A 21,922-nucleotide genomic window follows, 5' to 3' on the forward strand; every position below is an offset into this window, starting at 1 on the left:
CCCCTTTCCATCCTCTCAAGAGGCAGCTGGGGATGATAGGAGCTGCAGTCCAGCCCACCCAATTGGTCCCCAATCAGAGGCGGTTGGGAATGATGGGGGCTGCAGTCCAGTTCGTCCCCCCATCGTCCCCAGTCAGGGAAGCTGGGGATGATAGGGGCTGCCGTCCATCCCTCTCCATCCTCCTAAGTGGCAGCTGGGGATGATAGGGGGTGCAGTCCAGCCCGCCCAATTGGTCCTTAATGAGAGGCGGCTGGGAATGATAGGGATTGCAATCCAGCCCTCTCCATCGCCCCCAGTTAGGGCAGCTGGGGATGATGGGGGCTGCAGTCCAGCCCTCTCCATCGCCCCAAGTTAGGGCAGCTGGGGATGATGGGGGCTGCAATCCAGCCCTCTCCATCGCCTCAAGTTAGGGCAGCTGGGGATGATGGGGGCTGCAATCCAGCCCTTTCCATCGCCCCAAGCAAGAGGCGGCTGGGGATGATGGGGGCTGCAATCCAGCCCGCCAGCAAAGCTCTAACGTGGGACAGGCTCTTCCCCACACAGCCCCTCCCCCTGCGCGCGCTCCCCCCCCCGCGCTCTCCTTGCCTGGCGCGCCCTCCCCCTCCACCGCCTCACACTCACTTAATGCGGGACCCCATGGCGTCGGAGGGCCCCGCATGGGCCCCGGGCGGACCGGCGGGCGGGGGTCCCGGCTGGAAGGAGAGAGGGGGGAGGTCGTCACTCCATGCCCGTCCTGAGGGCTCCGAAGCAGAGGCGCGACCCGCGGACGGACAAGGCGAGCGGGCAGCGGAGGACCGGAAGCGCGCGCGGGGACTGCTGGGAAACGTAGTCTCGCCGCCGGAAGGCTACCCCCCCCTCACACACACACATACACAAGCACACACACACAGCCGCCAGAGGATCGCTAAGCCCCCTCCCCCTCCCCAATACACACACACACACACTCCGCCGCCCGCCGGCCCGAGCCAAAGAGCGAGCGTTCCCCTGAGCGCGTGCAGAAGGCTCTCCCCGCTCCGCCTGGCCGCCTCTCAGCTGTTTAAGAACTACAACTCCCGGCGTCCCCAGCCGCCGGGGGTCGACAGCTCGATGGGAATTTGCCGCGGAAGGGGCGAGGGGAAGGGAAAGTGGGGGCGCTAGGGACGCTGGGAAGTGTAGTCTGCAGCCCCCCGCCCGCCCTCCCGCCCACCCACCTCGGGGAGTGGGCGGCAGGTAGGGGACGATGAGCGTTGTAGTCCAAGGGCCGCGGGCCGCTGCAACTCTTTCCAAGGCTACAAATGTATCCCCGCTTCATATTGTTTCCAGTTCTTCAGGTCACAAGGCCGAGAAGGGGAAAAGGAGGGCTTTTAAGTGGAACGGCAACTCACTTAACAACGGCAAGGGATTCCCTTAGCGAACGGAGTCTCGCTTAGCAACGGAAATGGCAGTGGTCGCAAGACGAGGACTGGCTGCGGTTTTTCCACGGACAAATCCCATTTTGGGTCGGTTTGAATTTAGACCTAAGCCTGAACAGACAAAAAAAGAAAATAAAGAGTCCATGGAGGAGAAAACAAGTATAAGTATGAATATAATATATATACAAAGAGGGCAGAGAAGAGCAACGAAGAGGATGAGGGGACTGGAGGCTAAAACATATGAAGAACGGTTGCAGGAACTGGGTAGGTCTAGTTTAATGAAAAGAAGGACTAGGGGAGACATGATAGCATTGTTCCAATATCTCAGGGGTTTCCACAAAGAAGAGGGAGTCCAGCTATTCTCCAAAGCACCTGAGTGTAGGACAAGAAGCAATGGGTGGAAACTAATCAAGGAGAGAAGCAACCTAAAACTAAGGAGAAATATGCTGACAGTGAGAACAATGAATCAGTGGAATTCCTTGCCACCAGAAGTCGTGAATGCTCCAACACTGGATGTTTTTAAGAAGATGTTGGATAACCCTTTGTCTGAAGTGGTGTAGGGCTTCCTGCCTAAGCAGGGGGTTGGACTAGAAGACCTCCAAGGTCCCTTCCAGCTTTGTTATTCTATTCCAAGTGCTTCAAATGAAAAGAAGGACTAGGGGAGACATGATAGCAGTGTTCCCATATCTCAAGGGCTGCCCCAAAGAAGAGGCAGTCTAGCTATTCTCCAAAGCACCTGAGGGCAGGACAAGAAGCAATGAGTGGAAACTAATCAAGGTGAGAAGCAACCTAGAACTAAGGAGAAACTTCCTGACAGAACAATGAATCGGTGGAACTCTTTGCCACCAGAAGCTGTGAATGCTCCAACACTGGAGGTTTTTAAGAAAATGTTGGATAACCATTTGTCTAAAATGGTATAAGACTTTCTGCCTAGGCAGGGGGTTGGACTAAAAGACCTCCAAGGTCCCTTCCAACTCTGTTATTCTATTCTAAGTGCTAAAAATGAAAAGAAGGACCAGGGGCAACGTGATTAGCACATCAAAATGAATTGGCCAAAATCTCAAACATGGGCTATTCTTGGCTCTCACAATGGTGCTTCTTAAAGGGGAGAAACCATAAGACATAGTTGTTGTTTTTAATTCATTCTGAACGCATTGCGATTAGCTGTGTTTGCAGAATAAATAAATAAAGCATAGGTTTTCAAGCCACAAAGGATAAACTCACATTCACTTTAACCTGACGGATAAAAGGAGCCAACATTGGTGACACACTGTAAAAAAAACATGGTGAGACTCTAGAACGAGTGCAGAGAAGAGCAACCGGGATGATGATGGGACTGGAGGCTAAAACATATGATGAACAGTTGCAGGAACTGGGCATGGCTAGTCTAGTGAAGAGAAGGACCAGGGGAGACAGGAGAGCAGTCTTCCAATATTTGAGGGGCTGCCACAGAGAGGAGGGGGTCAAGCTATTGTCCAAAGCACCTGAAGGACAGACAAGGAATAATGGATGGAAACTGACCAAGGAGAGATTCAACCTGGAAATAAGGAGGAATTTCCTGACAGGGAGAACAATTACAGGTACGCCTCCACATACAACAATTCATTTAGTGACAGTTCAAAGTTATAACAGCACTGAAAAAAGGGATTTGTGACCATTTTCATACGTATGACCGTTGCAGCATTCCCAAGGTCATATGATCAAAATTCAGATGCTTGGCATTTCTCTCTGTTTCTCTCTCTGTGTTTTTCCCACCTTCCCCCCTCTCTCTGTTTCTCTCTTTCTCCCTCTGTTTCTCTCCTTCTCTCTCTCTGTTTTTCTCTCTCTCCCTCTTTCTCTCTCGCCTTCTCTGATTCTCTCTCTCCTCCCTCTCTCTCTGTTTCTCTCTCTCTCTCTCTCTGTTTCTCTCTTTCTCTCTCTCTCTGTTTCTCTCTCTCTCTCTCTCTGTTTCTCTCTCTCTCCCTCTGTTTCTCTCTCGCCTTCTCTCTCTCATTCTCTCTCCTCTCTCTGTTTCTCCCTCCCTGTCTCTATTTCTCTCTCTCCTTCTCTGTCTCTCTCTTTCTCCCTCCCCCTCTCTGTTTCCCTGCCTCTCTCTCTCTGTTTCCCTCCTCTCTCTCTTTCTCTGATTCTCTCTCCCTCCCCCCTCTCTGTTTCTTTCCCTCCTCTCTCTCTCTGTTTCTCCCTCCCTCCCTCTCTGTTTCTTTCTCTTCTCTCTGTTTCTCCCTCCCCCTCTCTCTCCAGCTCTCTCTCTCTGTTTCTCTCTCCCTCCCCCTCTCTCTGTTTCTCCCTCCCTCCCTCTCTCTGTTTCTCTCTCTCTCTCTCTCTCTGTTTCTTTCATCTCTGTGTGTGTTTCTTCTTCCCTCCCTCTCTCTCTCTGTTTCTTTCTCTATTTCTCTCTCTCTCTCTCTCTACACACACACACACACTCACAATTAGCTCCATGACTCCCGTTCTGCAATGTGCTAATTAAGATGAGTTTTTACGCATCATTTCTCTTAGAATAGCTTGTTAGCAAGGATATCCCCCCCCCCATAGAAGATATGACGAGGCAGCTGCCCCTCCCCATTTGCTCCAGCCTGGAAAAAGGAGAAATGGGGAGGGGGGTTTCTCTGGGGATGTAGGCAGCCTCCTGGGAAGCCAACATGCAGTGCCCATGGTCCAGGCCCAGTTGGGGGAGAGAGTGTCCGAAGGGCAGAGAGGGGAACTGAAGAGAACCAGGGGTCAATGCTTGAATCCGGAAGATACTCATTTGGGGTGGGGTGGGGTGAGAGATTCACTGGGGCTGTGCAAAGATGATGCTCCAGGTAGCTAGGGTCTTTTCAGCAGAGGACAAAGGGTAGAGGTCAATGGCTGGGGCTGGAACCCTGGGGACGAACAAGGGGCAGCAAAGAGTACAAGGCGAACAGTCCCTTTCCGCCCTGGTGCTCTCTGAGCTTGGTGGTTTTCTTGCAGACGTTTCGTGACCCAACTAAGTAACACCCACAGTGCTAGAAGGGAGTGGGGTGGGGGAGGAAGAGGAGGAAGGAGAAAGGGAGGAGGAGGAGGAGGAGGAGGAGGACTGTGGGGTCCTTGGTGCTCTCTGAGCTTCGTAGGTTTTTTGGAGACGTTTCATGACCCAACTAGGGAACATCATCAGTGCTAGAAGGTATATAAACGTAGAGCAAACTCCACAACCCCACAGTTCTTATCCTCGTCCATTAAGTCGACTCCCTTCTAACACTGATGATGTAACCTAGTTGGGTAATGAAATGTCTGCAAGAAAACCACCAAGCTCAGAGAGCGCCGAGGACCCCAAAGTTCTCCTCCTCCACCTCCTCCTCCTCCTCCTCCTCCTCTTCTTCTTCCTCCTCCTCCTCCTCCTCCTCCTCCTCCTCCTCCTCCTCCTCCTCCAGCCCATTTTTTGCTCATTTCTGCCCTCCCCAGCCCCCAGGAACACTCTGAAAGCCTCCTAAAGGCTCTGCACGGCCATTTTGCAAAAGGGCCGGAGTTTCGGGAGGCAAAAAAATGCTGCATTCAGTGTATAAGACGCACCCAGATTTTCAGCCCCTTTTTTTGGGGGGGGGAAGGTGCGTCTTATACTGTAAGTTTGCAAGTGTGTGGAATAGTCCCCAGCCCTGCACAAACACTCCTTTTGACCCACGATTGGAGCAAATCCCCAGCTTGTTTCTCTCCGCCTATGGCTAACAAGCCCCTGGCGTCCATAAGAGAATATATTTCCCTTGAAGCAGTGTGTATGACCTCTGCCTGCCCAGTTCACAAAAGAAAATAAGACCCCCTTTCACATACACCCTCCTCCTTCTCAGGCAAGGAGATCATCTGGACAGCAATAACTCCCCCTTAACCAGGAGTGAGTTCCCCCCCCCAAAAGGCCAGAAAAAGATTTAAATATTTTTTAAAAAGTATACTTTTACTATACAGTTTTCTTCATTTTACATCTCAGTTCCAGCTTTGCAACAACTTTCTACCGGTTTAGATCCACAGTTTATCTAGATAATTCATTCGTCTAGAACAGAGGTGGTTGCCCCCGGTTCGGGAGAAGCCGTCGTGGCGGTGGTGAGAGGCTCCGCCCACCCGCCCGGAAGCTTCTCCGCATGTGTGCGCAAGCACAAACGAAAGAGTAGCACTGTGATTTGCAACCGACCTTCAATCCAGATATCTAGAAAAGTATCTAGAACGATAACTACACAATGTATGACCCCTGAAATAAGCGCTTGGTCTTATTTGGGGGGGGGGTCTTATTATTTTTGAGGCGCAGGAGGCGAGCGTGGTCACGTCACAGCTGCTGCGGTGTTGCAATATTTTCGGGGAGGGCTTATTTTCGCGGCAGGGATTATTTTAGCACATGCGCTCAAAAGCGTGATTGAATTTATTATCCGGGAGGTCTTATTTTTGGGGAAACAGGGTATTCTCTTTATTATAGGTTTCAGGGAATATCCCAGCATTGGAGTTTCTTTATCACTATCTCCCCATTTTCTTTAAATAATATTATCTCTCATAAATCATCAGTGAATTTGAGCCTCTCGGCTCCCTGCCGGTGATTACAGGCGAGGGCAGGTACTAAAATCCCAGCTATCGGAAGGAAAAGACGTAAATTAGGCTACAATTTCCCCCATCCGCCTGTCCCCCCCCCCCCCAAATCTTGTGACAAAATATTATTAAATTTTTATAGCACACCCACCATCCAGGGACTTTGGGCAGTGGGAACAAAGTGGTCATTTAGGTGAGAGTAATCTCATTTCTGAAATGTGAAAAGAATATTTTTGTTATTCTCTGGTATAATGTACAAGGTCTCAGTGCATTAGCTTGGCATATAGGCATGTATTCTCTCTCTAGATGGATGGATGGATGGATGGATGGATGGATGGATGGATGGATAGATAGATAAATGACAGATAGAGTTAGATAGATTATAAATAGATAAGATGGTAATAAATAGATTGGATTGGATTGGATTGGATTGGATTGAATTGGATTGAATAGAATAGAATTGGATGGATGGATGGATGGATGGATGGATGGATGGATGGATGGATGGACGGACAGACAACTATGTAAGAGAAAGAGAGATGATAGATTATAAATAGATAAGATAAAATAGATGAGAGAGAGAGAAATTATACATAGATAAGATAATAATAAATAGATTGGATGGACAGACAACTACATAAGAGAGAAAGAGAGATGATAGATTATAAATAGATAAAATAAAATAGATTAGAGAAAGAGATTATACATAGATGAGATAATAATAAATAGATTGAATGGATGGATGGACAAACAACTACATAAGAGAGAGAGAGAGAGAGAGAGAGAGAGAGAGAGAGAGAGAGAGATGATAGATTATAAATAGATAAATTAGATTAGAGAGCGAGAATTATACATAGATAAGATAATAATAAATAGATTGGATGGATGGAAGGACAAACTACATAAGAGATAGAGAGAGAGATGATAGATTATAAATAAATAAGATAAACTAGATTATATATATATATATATATATATATATATATATATATATATATATATATATATATATATATATATATATATATATATATATATATATATATATATATATATATATATATATTATACATAGATAAGAATAATAAATAGATTGGATTGGATGGATGGATGGATGGACAGACTACATAAAACAGACAGACAGACAGATGATAATTGATAGATAGACGACTAGATAAGAGATGGATGGATGGATTGAAGACATTTCGCTTCTCATCCAAGAAGTTTCTTCAGTTCTGACTGGATGGTGGTGGGGAATGGAAGGATTTATACTCCTTGCAGACAGCTGGTCATTTGTCTTCCACAAAGTCCACATTTTGGACAGAAGGGACCGCTGGTTTGAATGAGGGGTCAAAGAGGCTCTCTATGTCTAAAATTGGACAGCCCTCACTCAAACAAAGGGGGAGGGATACAACATTGTCTGTCTCAAGTGTTGGCGGTTAAGATTGTAGGTTGTAGGTTAAGATTGGAGACCGATCAGCCTCATCATGGCTCCATTCCCTTGCAGGTGAGCTGCGGGTCTGCAGAAGACATCCCCAAACACTTCCAGGACGGAAATGGAAAAGGAAGGTAAGCCAGCCCCCAAACCCTCCCCTCGAAAAAGACGTGTGGACAAGTTTCAACGGGGTAGCATCTCCCGGAAGGAAGAGAGATGCAAGTAACTAATACATCTTGAAAGCTCTTAAGGTGCTGGCCAGAGAGAGGACAATGCAGGATCTGTAGAGAGGCTAAGGGAAGGGGAAATCTGGATCATCTTGTAGGCCAGCGTTCACTAACTGGTGATCCGTGGACCACTGTTGGTCCATGAGAAAATGTTGGTGGCCCACAGAAAAATTATTTGCATTTTTTATATTGCACTAAATCAAGGGGTCCTCAAATTACGGCCCCTGGGACAGATACGTGCAATGGACGCTTGTGTTGCTGCAGAGAGTCTCCCCCTTTGGGGTCTTTTTGTGTGGGTCATAGGGGGGAAGATATTCCCACTTGGGGTCTCCTTCAGCCTCCTGGTGGGGGGCTTTGGGCGAAGGCTGGAGGGAAGCGTCGCTGGTGGGGAAGAGCCAGAGGGCCTCGTTCCAGTGGGACGGCATCAGGGCCTGGAACTGGCTGACCATCTCAGCCGGCTGAGCCTCCAGGCGTCGGTACCTGGACTTGCACTCCCGCAGGTCTTCCCTCTGCTTGGGAAGCCTATGCTCCTAGTCCTCAGTGAGGTGCTTCTGCTGAGCCTCCTTCTCGGGCAGATCCCATTTGAATTGAGCTCTTTTGCCAACTCTTTCTCCTGGGGGCTGCTTAGCTCCAGCAACGGCTTCCTGTTGGGACCCTAAGGAGCCCAGGAGGGCAGGAGAGGAGGGGCTGGGAGAGGAGGGGCAAGTAGAGTCCGGCCCTCGACGAGAGTGACATCAAGTTGGCCATGCCCACCCAGTCACATGACCACCTAGCCACGCCTACCCAGCTGGTCATTAGGCAGATCGTATTAGCGTCCGCGGGGGTTTTAAAATTATGAATTTAGTGGTCCCTGAGGTCCGAAAAGTTGGAGACCCCCACTGTAGGCTCCCTTGAACCCAGGACCCCTGCTTCAAAGAGAGCTGGGGAAGGGGAGAGCTCGGAGGGGCCCAATTGGTTTTAGAAAGCCCCCCCCCCCAATTGGGAAGCTCCACAAAACTGACCACAACTATCTCGGTTGTGCGTTTCAGATGATCTCTCTCTCTCTCCTGGCCTCTCTTCGGCATCTCACAGCTCCCCTTCTCCCATCAGGCATGCAGTGGATTCTGGATCAGGAGTGATCTTTTCCATGGATTGAAGCCGCTCTTCCTTGCATGTGTCTGATGCTCTGGGCCGCCCCATCTGGGAGGGGTCCTTGGTGCTCTTGCAACTTCGTGATTTTCTTGCAGAAGCTTCATGAGCAAAGTTTTGTTATCAGTGCTAGAAGGGAGAGGGAGGGAGGGAGGGAGAAAGAGGGGGGGGCACATCTTTGTAAGATGATGATTTTAGCTAGTTTGGTTCATGAAACATCTGCAAGAAAACCACCAAGTTCAGAGAGCAACAAGGACCGTACAGTCCTTCTACTCCACCACCACCCCATTCCTTCTAGCCCTGATGATGTTACCTAGTTGGGTCATGAAATATCTGCAGGAAAACTACCAACCTGAGAGAGCACCATCTACTCCTCAGTCTTCCTCCTCCTCTTCTTCTTCCTCCTCCTCTTCCTCTTCTTCCTCCTCCTCCTGCTTCTATTTCTCCTCTTCTTCCTCCTCTTCCTCCTCCTCTTCTTCCTCTTCCTCCTCCTCTTCCTCCTTCTGCTTCTATTCCTCCTCCTCTTCTTCTTCCCCCTCTTCTTCCTTCTCCTCCTCTTCCTCTTCTTCCTCCTTCTGCTTCTATTTCTCCTCCTCCTCCTCTTCCTCCTCCTCTTCCTGCTCTACTTTCTTCCTCCTCTTCCTCCTTTTCTTCTCCTTTCTCTTCCTCCTCCTCTTCTTCCTCCTCTTCCTCTTCCTCTTCTTCCTCTTCCTCCTTCTGCTTCTATTTCTCCTCCTCTTCCTCCTCCTCCTCTTCTTCCTTCTGCTCATCTTCCTCTTCTTCCTCCTTCTGCTTCTATTTCTCCTCCTCCTCTTCTTCCTCCTCCTCCTGCTCCACATTCTTCCTCCTCCTCCTCTTCATCCTTTTCTTCTTCTTCCTCTTCTTCCTCCTCCTCTTCTTCCTCCTCCTCCTGCTCCTCTTTCTCTTCCTCCATCTCCTCTTCCTCCCCTCTTCCTCCTCTTCCTCCTCCTCCTCCTCCATCTCCCTCTTCCTTTCCCTCCTCCTCCTTCTGCTCCACTTTCTCCTCCTCCCAACCCTTCCCTTCTAGCATTGATGATGTTACCTAGTTGGGTCATGAAACGTCTGCAAGAAAACCACCAAGCCCAGAAAGCACCAAGGACCCTTCGATTCAACCCAAAGCTACAAATATTCTCCTTTATTGCCACCCCATCTGTACTGGGGGGGAGGGTCCTCTTGTCCCTCCCCAAGCGACACTTAGGACCCCCCCAGGATTAGTGCTGGAGAAAAACTCCCCTAGCTTTCTAGGTGCCTTCTCTCGATCGCCAAGGAGGCTGTCCTGCCCAGGATCATATGGGCGTTTTGGGGGTGGGCAAGGGGGCTGCCCCGGAGGGCAGGCTGGTGCAGGCAGCCTGGGGGGCTCCAGCTGAGTGTGCCTTTATTTAATGAGTGCCGTTTTGCTGACAGATTCATTATTTGTGTTTGGTTGCTTCAAGTCAAAACTGATTAGTTACACTTACGGCTGCAAAGATGTAATGATTTTATTGTTTATCTTCAATTTATTTTGATTAACATCTTGGTTTGTTTCATTGCCAGCGCAATTAGGTGTAGTGTAACAGTGATGGCTTTAATTTTGTTGAAATTAAGATGAATAAGTGATGGAGCATGGCACTTTGTTTAACAAATAAATCACAGTTAAGAGGATTGTATTAGTAATAAACGAAAGAGGGAGGGAGGGAGGGGGAGGGGGAGGGAGGGAGCAGGTTCACTTGGAGCATGCCAAATAGTAGGGAGGGAGTAGAGGGTGGGCTGGAATTTTTAAGAGGAACACCATTTAAACACATCGTGCTTTCTTTCTTACTCTTTCTTTCTTTTTCTTTCTTCTTTCCTTCCTCCTTTCTTTTCCTTCCTTCTTTCTTTCTTGCTTTCCTTCCTTTTTCCCCTCTCTCCCTCCCTCCTTTCTTCCCTCCCTTTCTTTCTTTTTCTTTCTTTCTTTTTTTCTTTCTTCCTCCTTTCTTTTCCTTCCTTCTTTATTTCTTTCTTTCCTTCCTCCTTCCCTCCCTTTTTCTTTCTTTCTTTCTTTCTTTCTTTCCTTCCTCCCATCTCTCCTTCCTTCCTTCCTTCCTTCCTTCCTTCCTTCCTTCCTTCCTAGAGGGTTAAAAGAAAAAGGGACTTTAAAAAAAATCATTCCACAATTTGCAAAGAAACTTAAATAAAGGGGAAAGATGGGGCAAGGGATGAACTTAATTCTAGGATAGGATGGGACAGTATACGTCAGACAAGGGTGGGAGGGAGGAGGAAAGGAAGGAAGGAAGGAAGGAGAGGTAAGGGAAGGAAGGAAGGAAGGAAGGAAGGAAGGAAGGAAGGAAGGAAGGAAGGAAGGAAAATATCCTGGTGTGAATTAAGGGAGGCAGGGAGGAAAGAAGGAAGGAAGAAGATGAGAATGAGAGGAAGGAAGGAAGGAAGGAAGGATTCAATGTCTGCATCTTTTAATTCACAAGCAGTTCTCAAATATTTGAGCAGATCCCCCAAATAATACAATTTCAGTGTTTTGACCCAGAAAACACATTTCAGATCTGAAGGTGCTGTCGTGTTCTGTGACAGCACCCTTCCAAAAGTTTGGGGTGCAAGTAGAGGGCAAATCTACTAACCCTAAGAGGCCAGCTTTTGCTCCACAGCCAAAGGAAAGAGACATCTATTGCTCCGAACTCAGAATCCGGATGGAATTTCGTGCATTGTCCAAAAAGGGGGAGCCCCTTCCCCCTCATGTTATGCCTGCTTTGCTAACCAGGCAAGGGTTGACTCCAAAGTGAGGACAGAAGCTCACTTCCCTGTATTCACCCCTGACTGAGCCCCGAATTTGATCTCGCTTTGGCTTCAATGAAATCTATCTATCTTCTCTCTCAACTATCCATCCATCCATCCATCCATCCATTCATCTATCTATCATCTATCTATCTATTAACTATCTATCTATCCATCCATCCGTCTGTCTATTATCTATCTATCCATCCATCTATCTATCTATTATCTATCCATCCATCCATTCATTTATCAATCTATCTATCTATATCTATTATCTATTCTCTATCTATCTGTATCTAGATAGATAGATAATAGATAGAGATATAGATAGATGATAGATCGATGAATGGATGGATGGATGGATAGATGGATAGATAATAGATAGATGGATGGATGGATGGATGGATAGATAGATAGATAGTAGATAGATGGATGGATGGACAGATATAGATAATAGATGGATAGATAAATAGATAGATAATAAATAGATAGATAATAGACAGAAAATAGATAGATAGATGATAGATACAGATAGATAGATAATACACAGAGATATAGATAGATGAAATAAATGAACCTTTGCACGATATTCTAATTTTTCGAGTTTCACCTCTATCATCTATCTATCTATCTATCTATCTATCTATCTATCTATCTATCTATCTATCTATCATCTATCTATCTTATATATCTTTTTTCTATCCATCCATCCATCCATCCATCCATCCATAGCCGTCTCAGCCGCCAAATCTCCCTGGATCAAGCAGCGACTGTCCCTGCCTGTCTGCGCTTGGATTCCGATAATGAGATAGACTGCCTCTCATTATGGAAGCTCATTAGCTGATAACGGCTGTCCTTCGTGAAGGGGAGCGTGGAGGATGAGGATGATGTAAGCCCTTAAGCCCACCCTAATTAAACCCCACTGTCTTTTGGGGGGGGGAGCGAGGAAGGGCTTGGCAGGTTGAGATCCGCCCGCAGGAAGGGAAGGGAAAAAAGGAAGGGAAAGAAAGGAAGGAGGGAAGGAGAGAGTTGAGAAGGAAGGAAGGAAGGAAAGGAAAGCAGAAAGGAGAAGGGAAACACGGAAAAGGAAGGCAGGGGGAGGCGGGAGGAAGGAAGGATCCCCACATTTCGCTGGCCGTGATGATGGAGAGGTGGAAGCCAGCTGAGAAGCTCAGCTTCCGGAAGGGACTCTTCCCTGGTCCCGGGCCGGCCTGGCTCAGCGCTTCCCCGGGCGCAACTTCCACGCCGCGTCTCCAAAAGCGCCGGCGGCGTCCCCGTCCGGAGCCTCCGCGCGTCCCCTCGCCAGCGCGCCGTGCCCGGGCGCAGGGGCACCGCTCCTCCTCGACTGAGCCGCTGGGCGTCTCCGCGGAGCGCCAAGCAGGTAAGGCGGCGGCGGCGGCGGCGGCAGGGGGACAGCGTCCAGGTACGCGCTGAGACTTAGGATGCTGGCGCAAGGGGCGGGGAAGTGGGGCGGGGGCGCCTCGGCCGCCGCCCCAAACGGCTGGCTTCCCCGGCCGAGGCGACGAGCGGCGGGACTCCGCGCTTCCTCCTCCTCCTCCTCCTCCTCCTCCTCTCGGTAGGTATCTCGGCTCGGAGGTTGGTCGGTCTGGTTCCGTTTGTTCGTTGGGTCTCCTCCGCTTCCTTGCCTCTCCCCCCCCTCCCCAGCGGGGGGAGGGCAACGACTGTGGGGCAAGCCCAACGGCGGAGTCTTCCCTTCCATTGTCATGATTTTGCGGAGCGCCTCGTTGCGCGCACCGTTTCCCCATCCACAGGATCCTGGATGTCCCCGTCAAACGGTTGTTGTTTTTTTTAACCGCTCATTCGCAGTTTATTCGAATTCGGCTTAAGATCGCTCCTCTGGTTCCCTCTGCGTCTGTCCTCGAAAGGTGGGGGAGGAAAGCGGAGACCCCTAACCCACACACACCTCGTGCCCTCCGTCCGATCCCTCTGGAACAGGGGCTTGGTGAGCAACGAAGGATGGGGGGGGGGTCTCCTCTTGCGCCCCTTGCGCTCCTCCGTTTGATTCCTTTTCTTTGGAACGCTATTAAATTCTCTTTCCGGCTGCGCAAACATTTCTCGCTGCTTTCTTTTTTTAAAGTCCTCCTCTTCTCCTCCTTCGGATTATTGGAAAGGCGGGGAAGGGTCCGAGAAGGGTACCCCCTTCCTCCGGTTTCCCGTCCCTAATATTACGGGAGGGCGCGTATTTCTGCCCTCGACGAAAAGCTAAAAAGTAAGTCTCCCTTTGTCGACGAATTCAAATCGATCGCCCTCCCACCCTCCCACGCCCGCTTTCTTCAGCCAACCCCCCTCCCCCTCGCCGAATCCACCCACCCAACGGTGCATTTTCTTTTTCGCTTTGGAAAGGACGAATGCGTCACGAGGCTGCGAGTTCTCCCCAAGGCTTCCTTCTTGGTCTCGGGGTGGGGTGGGGGCGCCGAGACTTCGCTTCGGAGCTCCGCCAGCGCTTTGCTGAGGGGGGGGGCGGGGAGAGGCGTGAGGAGGGAGCCCTCTCTGACGCGCGAGTTGCCCTTGGGGTTTTCCGGAAGAGTTCTGGGGGGAGGTCTCTCCTGGCTCTGCAGAAAGCCACTTCCCCCCTTTCGCGGGAGAAAGGTGGCGGACGGGGGGGGGGGAAAGGTCTTTTCAATATGGAAGGGGGATCTTTCTTGGATCGCGGACTTTGGCTGTCCCTTGTAAGAAACTGGGGTGCTCTGGAATCTTTAGCTGTTGCGCTGTAGAGATGAGCAGAAGTCAAGAAGGAACGTGGTACATTACAAGGTTCGGGCAAGGGGAGGGGAGGCACTAATGGGGGGGCGGTGTTGCAGTTGAGAGGTTTCCTGAACCTCTCAATCAATCAATCAATCAATCAATCAGAATAGAGCTGGAAGGGATCTTGGAGGTCTTCTAGTCTAGCAGGAGACCTTAGACCATTTCAATCAATCATTTCAATCAATCAATCAGAATAGAGCTGGAAGGGACCTTGGAGGTCTTCTAGTCCAACCCCCTGCTCAAGCAGGAGACCTTAGACCATTTCAATCAATCATTTCAATCGATCGATCAATCAGAATAGAACTGGAAGGGACCTTGGAGGTCTTCTAGTCCAACTAGAAGGGAGAGGGGCCGATGGACGCAGCTAGGGATGTGCGTCCTCAACCGGATCTTCGTGAGTGTTTGCAGTGCCTTTACGCGGTGCTGAGTTTCCTCCCGCCCGACCAGCAACTTCGCTAAAACCGGCCTGAGTGTGGTGGAGGGGACAAGTAGGGCACGGTACTCCGGATCCAGAGGCATGCAGGGCGAAAGCTGCCGGCCCACTTGGGGGGAGGCAGAAGGGAGAGAGCGCAAATGTTGGTTTAAAGTAAAGCTTCACCTGGCACCTAGGTATGTGCTAGTCGTTCCCGACTCTAGGGGGCGCTGCTCATCTCCGTTTCAAAGCCTAAGAGCCAGCGCTGTCCGAAGACATCTCGGGGTCATGTGGCCGGCATGATTCAATGCTGATGGAGCACGGAACGCTGTTCCCTTCCCACCAAAGGTGGTCCCTGTTTTTCTACTTGCATTTTTACGCGCTTTTGAACTGCTAGGTTGGCAAAAGCTGGGACTAGTAAAGGGTGCTCACTCCGTTACCCTGCGCTAGGGATTCGAACCGCGGAACTCCCAACTTTCAGCGTCTTAGCCACTGAACCATCGCGTCCCCTTTTAAACATTGGTCAACCCCCCCCCCCCAAAAAAAAAGACGGAGTGAGGGGTCGATCCCACGTCCTTCTTCTTGTAAGACGCATCACCCTAGCGTGGCATTTTCCTTTTCTCCGGGGAGGGCGCGTCCCGTTAGATTAGAGGTGCATAAACCTTCCCCTGGATGGGCGGTTGGGAGTAAGAGCCGCGCTCCGGCGCGCTTGGGAGAAAACCGCTGCCTGAGCCGGTTGCAGGGGAAGCGGACCGCTCGCCTTCTCGCGCCGTCCCGTTTCTCAAAGGCCGTCCCCGGTTCGGATCTCCGCAAATCGGCGTCTTCGTTTGAAGAAACCCACCTAGGGCAGAGAAAGAGCTCCTTCTCCTGCTCTGGGGTGGGTGGGTGTCACAAGCGGACGCCTTGAGTCCCCACCCTCTCTGCCAAGACGTCCCCTACACCCCCCACTGCTAGAAAACCCCTTTGCGCTGTCCAGGCGGGTTGCAAAGCCCCTCCCTACCGCGGCCCCAGGAAAGGAGAGAGAGAGAGAGATAAAGAGAAAGAAAGAAAGAGTGTTAGAGAAAAGAGAGAGAGAGAGTTATAGTGGGAGAGAAAGAGACAGAAAGAGAGAGAGAGAGAGAAAGAAAAAGACAGTAAGAGTGTGAGAGAGAAAGAGAGAGAGAGTGAGAGTGAGTGAGAGAAAGAAGAGAGAAAGAAAGAGGCTGTCTGTGTGTGTGTGTGTGTGTGTGTGAGAGAGAGAGAGAGAGAGAGAGAGAGAGAGAAAGAGTGTTAGAGAAAAGAGAGTGAGAGAGTTATAGTGGGAGAGAAAGAGACAGAAAGAGAGAGAGAGAGAAAGAAAGAAAAAGACAGTAAGAGTGTGAGAGAAAGAGAGAGAGAGAGAAGAGAGAGAGAGAAAGATGCTGTGTGTGTGTGTGTGTGTGTGTGTGTGTGAGAGAGAGAGAGAGAGAGAGAGAGAGAGAGAGATGTCCTAAATAGCCAGCCGTCTTTGTCCTCCCTCCCTCTGAATGTGTCCCGTCTCCTCCTTTCTCCCTTTCTCCCGGATGGGCCTTTGGTCTTCTTCCGTGGGCAAAAGACGGCGGATTCTGAATCTACCCAATGGCTAATTGCAGCTCACCACGGGAAGGGGAGCCTCTGCTTTGCTTCCCTGCAACTGACCCTTCCGCGGGATCCTAAGCTCGGAAACCCGGCAAGACCGCGCCACCCCCACCCACCCCGCCCGTCGAAAAGAGGAATGGGCTAGTTGATCCATAGGGGCATTCCTTCGCCCGGCCCCTCAGCCACGGCCGGTTGTCTCCTCTTTCATTAAGATGGGGGGGGGGCTGGAACCCAGCCCAAAGCAGGAGATGCCCTTTGGGTTCCGGAGCCAAGCTCGCCCCCCTCCTCCCGCCCCCCCCCGCCCCTTTTCTCTTAACCCACTGGCCTGCTCTTCCAGTGGCAAAAGTAGCTTTTCCAAGCAAAACGAATAAGCTTTCAGGCATTGGGTGCTGTTTTAAGAGGAGGGCTTTCACGCAGGACTTTGAGGGGGAGCGGAGGGAGCGGCGGGGGGAGCGCCGGAAAGAATTGCCACCCCCCCCCCGTCCTGGAAATCCGGATGGAGGGAAAAGAGAAAGAAAAGGTTGCAAAGGGTTTTTTTTTTAGCCCGTTTAGCCTCCATATATCCTGTAACCCTTAGGGGGACCGTGGAGGGAGAAATACGATTCTTTGGCAGGCGAGCTGCTGATTTGTTCTCTCTGCCTACCCCCCTACCCCAATTTGGGGGTCCCGTCTTTAAGCCGAAGGCTTATGGGGAGCCCTCAAACAGAAGGAGGGGAGAGAAACACCCGTTCCCCTTTTCAACCCGCCAAAAAAAAAATCAAGGAAGGGAAAGTCCCCCTCACAATCCAGTGGCAACGAGTTCCATAGTTCCACCGGCTCCCTTTCGGCTTCCCGACCTGCGTAGGGGCCCGCAACCTCTGTTGTTGCTGTTAGTCGCTCATCCTTGCATTTACAACCTTTTCAGGGTTGGCAAGGAAAGCCGAAGTCAGGTCGTCACCCCGGACACAGTTTCCATTCATGACTGTTTCCCTCAGTAACGAAAATGCTGGTTCCAATTGTGGTCACTAAACGGGGACTCCCTAGCCCCTCTCCCTAAATGAGGACAGGCTGAAATAGTTTATATGGCAAGCAGAAGTTGCGTTCTTCCGTATCTCAGCTGGACAGTTGGTTTCAGTCTCATTGGTTTGCGGGTAAGCGAAACTGAGCAGGACGTAAGCAAGACTAGCTTTGTTGTTGCTGTTGTTGTTAATTGCGAAGTTGTGTCCAACCCATTACAACCCCATGGACAACATTCCTCCAGGCCTTCCTGTCCTCTCCCATCCTCTGGAGTCCATTTAAGCTCCGGTGACTCCTTCTCTCTTCTTTTGCCCTCTATCGTTCCTAGCATGAGGGAGTCCTTCCTTCTCATCAGTTGGCCAAAGTCTTTGAGTTTCCTCTTCAGGATCCGGCCTTCTAAAGAGCAGCCGGGGTTGATCTCCTCTAGGACTGACCGGTTGGATGGCCTTGCAGTCCAAGGGACTCAATGCAGGAGTCTTCTTCTCCAGCACCAGAGTCCAAAGGCCTCCATCCTTTGGCGCTCAGCCTTCCTTAGGGTCCAACCTTCACAGCCATCCATCGCAACTGGGAAAACCACAGCCTTGACTAGACACACTTTTGATTGGCAGGGTGATGTCTCTGCTTTTTAGTCCAAATTTGCCCTAGCTTTCCTCCCCGGGAGCAAGCCTCTTTTAATTTCTTGGCTGCAACCTCTAAACCCCCTTTAGCTGGTCTAAAGCTTTCCGCACATCTGGCCCAGCCATTGCAGGTCCTCCACCAGAGAAGGAAATCCAGGGGAGAGGCGGTGTAAGGGGGGGGGGGAGTGAATGGGAAGGTTCATTATTTAGTAGTTTTCTGCGAAAGGGTGGACTAATTAAAAGCATGATCTTAAGTGATTCCGACGTCGCGTTCTCCAGCCGGGCAGAGTTAGGGGAAGGGGGGATCCGAAGGCATCTCCAGCTAATTATTTACAAATAAAACACAAATAAAATCGAAAGGAAAGAGGAGGGGGGGGCGAGGGAAGAGGCCGCCAATTATTAGCTCATCTCAGGTTCCTGAAAGCGAATTAATAGTCCGCTGAAGAGAAAGGGGGGAGGGGCTCTCTTCATTCCCCCCTCCCTTACCAAATGAGGAGGGGGCGAAGCGAACGACCCCCTTTCTCTCTAAGGAACCGCTTTTAAAAATTGGTTGTTATGACCGATTAAGGAAGAATTCTAGTCCTGGGTAAGAAAATTATAGAGAGACCCCCGCCTCTAATCAGTTCCTCTTTCGGAGTCTGGGGGGGGGGGTTGAAAAGATTACACTCCCCCCTTCCGAATCTCGACCTCTCTGGAACAGATTCGCAGAAAATGAAAGGTTCAGGTCCCGGGAAAATAAAGACCCCCTTCCAGGCGCTGCCCTACGGAATTAAGGGGGGGGGCTCTCCCTGCAGCGTCCCCCCCCCCGCAGGGCTTCGTAGATCCTGCTCCGGATGGGCGGGCGGGACGCGGCCTTGGTTCTCCGTTTCTCTGGACCGCCCCCAGAACAGACGGAGGGGGCATTTGAAACCCCCCAATTAGCCGCCCGCCCGCCTTCCCTCGGTGGATCCTTTCTTTTGTCCTGGCTGTCGGGGCGGCAGATGGCGGTGGCCCGGCCGTCAGACGCTCACCTGTCGCCTCCCCAGAGAAGGACAGGTGGATGGGAGGGGCGCCTCCTTCTGGGATGGAGAAGCCCCCCCCTCCCTTGGAAGGGAGACGCCAGAAGGTTGAGGGAAGCCGCGGCGGGAGTTTTCTTCTTCTTCTTATTATTATTATTTAAGTCTTTTCCTCTCGTTTGTAGCGCTCTACTCCCGTTTCTTCTTCCCCCAACAAGGCCCCGTAAGGTGGGCCTGCGCATCCGACGTTGGCGAGGAGGAGGGGGAGCAGGGCTGCCTTAACGCCTGGCCCTGATGGGCCCTTGCCTGCGGGCCCCACGAGCATAGGGGCCCCATCCTAATCCGTGCAGGTTAATCCTTCAATGCACCTAGGATACACCTTTGTGTCCTATAAATACAGCCACTAAGTATTATTGTGTTTTCCCAGACTAGGGGGCTCAGTGGCTAAGACTGAGCTTGTCGATCAGCAGTTCGAATCCCTAGAATAGGTCTCCTGGGTGAGCAAGGGGGTTGGTCTAGATGACCTTCAACTCTCTTACTGTTAAGAGGTTCAAATGTTTATCGTTGTGGCATCCGATTTTGTCGGAAGTGCCAATACAATGAACATATATGTTTCGTTGTATCGACTTTTTATCCTCACGTTCCTGAAGCCCGAGACCTCCCACCCACAAGCACCCCACCCCTGGCCCAGCCCGTCTCTTAGGCAGCTAAGACCCCGCAGCTCCAGCACCGAGGCTAAGAGAAGCGCCCCCTCCCCACCTCCCAAAGCTCCCTTGTCTACAAGCGGAGATCCGCTGTTCCGAACGTGGGAACGTGCCAATCTTAACGCGTATGGGCCTGGTGGGGCCTTGCCCGTGGGCCCCCAGGGTTCGTTAACCCTTCAATGCCCCTTGTATCCTATCTATTATATTAGACAGCGTTGTTAAAAAAATGAATACTAAGCATGCAAATGATATGTTGAGTTTTGTCGACCATTTACATTTTGATTCCTGGGAGTGGTTGTCGTAAGGAGCCCTAGTACACTTGCTTTGCGCCGGGGCGGGGGGCATAGTGCTGTTAAGACGGCCCTGGGGGGAGGGGGCGTCGAGCGAGGGGAAACGGAGCCTCCTGAGTGGGATCAATGATAACCCCGGCGCTTTAAATCAATCCAATTACCGACCGCGGAGAGACGTCGGGCCGGGCGAGATCGTTAGTCCAGAGGAAGCCCGGGATGGGGGTGAACAATGGGGGGGGGCTTGTCTTGACCCGTCCGGCCTTCCCCGCACAGCCCCCTGGCCCTTGCTCCAGGAAACCCCGGGAAAATCGGAGCGGAGGTCGAACGGTCGGGGGTTATATGTATCCTACCAGGCTCAAGGTTGACTCAACCTTCCGTCCTTCCAAGGTGGGTCAAAGGAGGACCTAGATTGTTGGGGGGCAAGTGGCTGACTCTGTAAACTGCTGAGAGAGGGCTGGAAAGCACTGTGAAGCGATATATGTCTAAGGGCTATTGTTATCTTCCTTCCTTCCCATAACTCTGCCCACTGCCAGCAGTTCGATCCTGACAAGCTCAAGGATGACTCAGCCTTCCGTCCTTCCAAGGTGGGTCAAAGGAGGACCTAGATTGTTGGGGGGCAAGTGGCTGACTCTGTAAACTGCTGAGAGAGGGCTGGAAAGCACTGTGAAGCGATATATGTCTAAGGGCTATTGTTATCTTCCTTCCTTCCCATAACTCTGCCCACTGCCAGCAGTTCGATCCTGACAAGCTCAAGGATGACTCAGCCTTCCGTCCTTCCAAGGTGGGTCAAATGAGGAGCCAGATTGTTGGGGGGGGGGCAAGAGGCTGACTCTGTAAACCGCTTAGAGAGGGGTTTAAACGCACTGTGAAGCTGTATATAAGTCTAAGTGCTATTGCTATAGTCCTTCCTTCCTTCCTTCCTTCCTTCCTTCCTTCCTTCCTTCCTTCCTTCCTTCCTTCTTTTCTTCCTTCCTTCCTTCCTTCCTTCCTTCCTTCCTTCCTTCCTTCCTTCCCATTGCTCTGCCCACTGCCAGCAGTTCCATCCTGCCTGGCTCAAGGTTGACTCAGCCTTCCGTCCTTCCGAGGTGGGTCAAAGGAGGATTGTTGGGGGGCAAGAGGCTGACTCTGTAAACCGCTTAGAGAGGGCTGTGAAAACACTGTAAAGCGGAATATAAGTCTAAGGGCTATTGCTAAGTGCTATCTTTCCTTTAACTTTTTAACTTTAACTTTTATTTAATTTCTAGACCGCCCCTCTCCCAGAAGGGACTCGGGGCAGTGTACAGTCATATTAAAAACAGTAAATATACATAATATAAATATAAAATAAATATAAATGTGGCTGGAGGAGGTAGCAATAGTTTACTGTACAATATTTAAAGTTAGATTTAAAATTTTAAAAATTTAAAAATACATTAGAAACACCCCTAAAAACTATCCCAGGGTAAAATATTTGCCAGGAGGTATAAATGGGACTATAAATGGGCCAGGCCAGCTAATTGGAACAGGTGGGTCTTAAGTTTTTGTCGGAAGGAGCGGAGGTCGGTAGTAGTTCTGATATGGGGGGGGGAGGTCATTCCTTCCTTCCTTCCTTCCTTCCTTCCTTCCTTCCTTCCTTCCTTCCTTCCCTTCCCTTCCCTTCCCTTCCCTTCCTTCCTTCCTTCCCATAACTCTGCCCACTGCCAGCAGCTCCATCCTGCCTGGCTCAAGGTTGACTCAGCTTTCCGTCCTTCCGAAGTGAGTCAAATGAGGACCCAGATTGTTGGGGGGCAAGAGGCCGACTCTGTAAACCGCTTAGAGAGGGCTGTAAAGCACTGCGAAGCGGTATATAACTCTAAGTGCTATTGCTACACAGCAGCCACCTCCCCCCGACCCACCTCCCCAGGAGACGCTTCCTGGGGCGCCCTTGCCCTGCCCCACGTGTTTTTTTTTCCTGGTGCCCCGCCCCCCAACAAGAAAGAGCACTTCTCCAGCACTTCTTCTCAGGATGGGGGAGATGGGGGGGTCGCTGCGCTGCCTCTCACAGCCCCCCCCATCCAAGATTGTTTGGTGGAGATGCGAAGGACTGACCAGGCACA

The 21,922-nt window shown here is 50.7% G+C and overlaps 3 protein-coding genes across 3 annotated transcripts in view; 1 reads left to right on the plus strand and 2 right to left on the minus strand.

Annotated features, from left to right (window-relative positions):
- Positions 1-1,356, minus strand: part of DENND1A (DENN domain containing 1A) — a 224,199-nt gene extending 222,843 nt beyond the window's left edge. Inside the window, exon 1 of the mRNA XM_081967098.1 lies at positions 1,191-1,356. Within this exon, the coding sequence (XP_081823224.1) occupies positions 1,191-1,291 (101 nt within the window). The 5' untranslated portion in view covers positions 1,292-1,356. The remainder of the gene's footprint in view (positions 1-1,190) is intronic.
- The window catches only part of NR5A1 (nuclear receptor subfamily 5 group A member 1), a 355,896-nt gene that overhangs the window by 3,888 nt on the left and 330,086 nt on the right, over positions 1-21,922 (minus strand). The window lies entirely within an intron of this gene.
- The window catches only part of LHX2 (LIM homeobox 2), a 54,458-nt gene continuing 33,644 nt past the window's right edge, over positions 1,109-21,922 (plus strand). Inside the window, exons 1-3 of the mRNA XM_081967667.1 lie at positions 1,109-1,209; positions 1,303-1,478; positions 7,426-7,487. Of these exons, the coding sequence (XP_081823793.1) occupies positions 1,418-1,478; positions 7,426-7,487 (123 nt within the window). The 5' untranslated portion in view covers positions 1,109-1,209; positions 1,303-1,417. The remainder of the gene's footprint in view (positions 1,210-1,302; positions 1,479-7,425; positions 7,488-21,922) is intronic.

The sequence above is a fragment of the Natrix helvetica genome, assembly GCF_964273705.1.
Source record: "Natrix helvetica genome assembly, chromosome: 15".
Classification (NCBI taxonomy): domain Eukaryota; kingdom Metazoa; phylum Chordata; class Lepidosauria; order Squamata; family Natricidae; genus Natrix; species Natrix helvetica.